General features: G+C 52.2%; 1 protein-coding gene across 1 annotated transcript; it reads right to left on the bottom strand.

Annotated features, from left to right (window-relative positions):
- Nucleotides 1–583: 583 nt before the first annotated feature.
- LOC131674947 (gastrula zinc finger protein XlCGF46.1-like) lies at nucleotides 584–2,807 on the bottom strand. Its single transcript, XM_058953765.1, has 5 exons — nucleotides 2,257–2,807; nucleotides 1,902–2,186; nucleotides 1,604–1,834; nucleotides 1,352–1,536; nucleotides 584–1,289 (listed from the first exon to the last, which is right to left on the bottom strand). The coding sequence occupies exons 1-5, from the start codon at nucleotides 2,704–2,706 to the stop codon at nucleotides 1,022–1,024; spliced, it is 1,419 nt and encodes a 472-aa protein (XP_058809748.1). The 5' UTR covers nucleotides 2,707–2,807; the 3' UTR covers nucleotides 584–1,021.
- Nucleotides 2,808–3,043: the final 236 nt, after the last annotated feature.

A 3,043-nucleotide genomic window follows, 5' to 3' on the forward strand; every position in this document is an offset into this window, starting at 1 on the left:
GGGGTTATTCGAAATATTCCCCTTCGCTGAAACGCTCCGAGCGTTCTGTGCGTGCTTCCAGAGCATCTGCGGGAGTGCAATAAATTGTTTGCCGTTGAAGCTGAAAGGTTTCAATTTGATACCCACAGTCAAAGAGTCGACCTGTGCCTTGTCTTTAGACAGCAGATCAGTGAGCAAGTCCATAGCAACAAAGGCGGCGACCTAATGACGCCAGACGTAGAAAAGTACACAATAGATGCTCGAAAACGATAAGCGAGAGAGGCGGTTACTCAAGTCGGCGCGCAAAGGGTGTGTGCGTGCGCGCGCGTGTGTGGCGATACAATGCCCACGCCTCTCACGGGATTGTCGCCGGCGCCGCCGCAATTTCCCAATCGCGAAACAACTTGCCTGCCGCACACGATCTAGGACACCGATGCTTTGCAATTAGTGATCATTTTCAAATGCTCGTCAGCGGACGGGTGCAGGATTTAGCCTTGTTCCACATCTCAAGCAACGGAACACAAAGGATTTACTAGTTTGATAGGTCAGTGAAATAATTATAACAGGGCGTTAGTATTTTCGTTAAAAAAAAAGTTTTCTTTCGGAAGGCTTACAATTGTTTACAATTGTTTACAATTGTTAAAGGCACGAGGGCTCAATTACAACAAGTTGGATAAAAATACAATTGTCAAACGTATGAAAAATAATAGCTTTGAAAAAGCTATGCGTTTGTAAAATCATTATTCTTCTAAAAATAGTGCGATATTCATTGCTTGGTTAGTATAAATCTTCGTAAACTTCATCGCTTCGTCAGTACAAGTCTTTTTTATAAAATTTACTCATTAAGAGGTATAATTCGCAGGCACATAAAAAATCTACAATTGAAATTTCCTAGCAAGATTAATACGAGTCAAGTCAAAAGATCAAAAATTCAACAATTTCAAAAAATAAATCAACGTAATATTTCTCAAAAAAAAAATGACAATTAAAAAGAAAGGAAGAAAAAAGACAAAGAAAAGGTATAATCTAGAGGTTGGTCGTTCTATTCCGTCTCGTCATCGTCCGCCGGTTCGACTTTGATGTCGACATCGGGATCGAGCGTTGGCTCAACTTTGATGGTGATGTTAACAGTCTCGGCGTCCTTCATGATGGGCTCGGCCGAAGTTTTGCGAGCGGCCGCAGCTTTGTATCTTCTGGTGGGCAAGAGCTTGGCGAGGTCGGGGTCTGCCTGGAATTTGGCGCAGTTGCGGGTATGCACCTTCATGTTGTCCTGTCTGTTGAAGCCTTTATGACAGCCGGGACACTTGTGTCTGCGCACGAAAATAAAGCGTGAGACGGGCGAGAAGGAGAGGGGAGGGGGTGGTCGGCTGACCGTTTCTCGTCGTGCACGGCCATGTGCGTGGTGAGGTGGGTCCTCTGGGCGAAGGTCTTAGCGCAGATCTCGCACTTGTACTTGCGGATGCCCTGGTGCTTGAGAATGTGATCCTGCAGCATCGATCCGTTCTTGTAGACGTTCGGGCAGATGGGACACTGGTGCCTGCCGTCCGAGTGCACTTGCTGCTCGCAGGCAAAAGCGTTTACAAGCAGGCGCGCGCGAGCGCGAGGGGGGCGGGTGGGCACTTACGTATACGTGGTTGTGCAGGGCCTTCCTGGTGGTGCATCTCTTGGCGCAGACCTCGCAGACGTAGTCTTTGGTGTGCACATTGGCGTGGTGGCGGCGCAGCGCCTTCTCCGTGCTGACGTAGGCCAAGCAGATGTCGCACTTGATCGCGTTGGACTCCTCGTGGGTGTTGCGGTGGGCGCGCATCTTTTTGGTCGAATAGAAGCCACGGCCGCAGATGTCGCACAGCACGTCCTGCTCTCACAAGGGCATATAGCACCTCGCTGTAATAGCTCTCTCGCGGCTCGCCGGCGCGCCATACCTTCTCGGCCTTGTGCTTGGTCAGGTGGGCCACGAGCACGCGCTTGTTCAGGCAGCCGAAGTCGCAGTAGTCGCAGCGATACGGCTGCGCGCTCGAGTGTGCGAGCATGTGCTCCTTGAGCAGCACCGCCACCGAGTAGCGCTTGTCGCACTGCTCGCACTTGAAGGGCTTGAGCTTCAGGTGGAACTTGCGCACGTGGCCGCGGATGCTCGTCACCGTCAACGTCTTGAAGTCGCACGCGTGGCACACGTACGGCAGCATGTCGAAGTGGCGCCACACGTGCACCTGGCCGCACGCCGTTCTCGCGTCAGTTCCCGCCGCCAGCCAAACAACAAATAAGTAAAGGTCCACCTACTTGACACTTGTCCAGGCGTGGATAGGCGCTCTGGCAGAGCTTGCAGCGGTATGTCTTGTCGCCGCCCACCGAGATGGCCTTCTTCACTTTGCGCTTGTCCACGAAGCTCAGATCCAGATAGTAGTAAGTCTCGATCTTACGCCTCTCCTCTTCGCTGATCAGCTCGTTCACTCTTTTAGTCGGCTCTTGCCTCTTCTCTTCCGCGCTCGTCGCCGGCGCTGCCTCTTTTCTCAGCGCGCTCCTGCGTCTCGTCGTCGTCGACGTCACCGACGTCGACGTCGTCGTCGCCGTCTTGGTCGCTGCGTTCGCTGCGTTCGCGGCGCTCACGGCGCTTGTCTTTTTTCTCGGACGGCCGCGTTTCTTCCTGCTACCTTGCTTTGACACACTCTCGTCACTTGTCTCCATTGTCGCAATGCTCGCGCGACCACTTGCCACTTCGCCTGTTTTCATTTAATAAATTGATTGCTTTGAGTCTCGGTTAATTCTTTGAGGCACCACTTTAACTGTTGTTTCAAAATAAAAGATCATTCGCGAAATCGATAACTAAAAATAACATGGAAAAACGCTTTCTTTCGAGAGCACTGTCAAATGTCCAAAGCCACCTCGGACGTCGATAAAACAAAACGACGTCGCGGCGGCGGCGGCGGCGGCGGCGGCGGCGGCGGCCCTCGGGAGAAGGGCCGCGCGCGCAGACGGAATTAACAAAGAACCGTTGCTGCAGCGTCACAGAGGCAGAGCGTCGCCAACGTAAAATGGCGCGTCCAAGGATTAGGGGGACTCCTCACAG

The sequence above is a fragment of the Phymastichus coffea genome, unplaced genomic scaffold, assembly GCF_024137745.1.
Source record: "Phymastichus coffea isolate CEN01 unplaced genomic scaffold, Cenicafe_Pcof_1.1 PCOF00357, whole genome shotgun sequence".
In the NCBI taxonomy this organism is placed as follows: Eukaryota; Metazoa; Arthropoda; class Insecta; order Hymenoptera; family Eulophidae; genus Phymastichus; species Phymastichus coffea.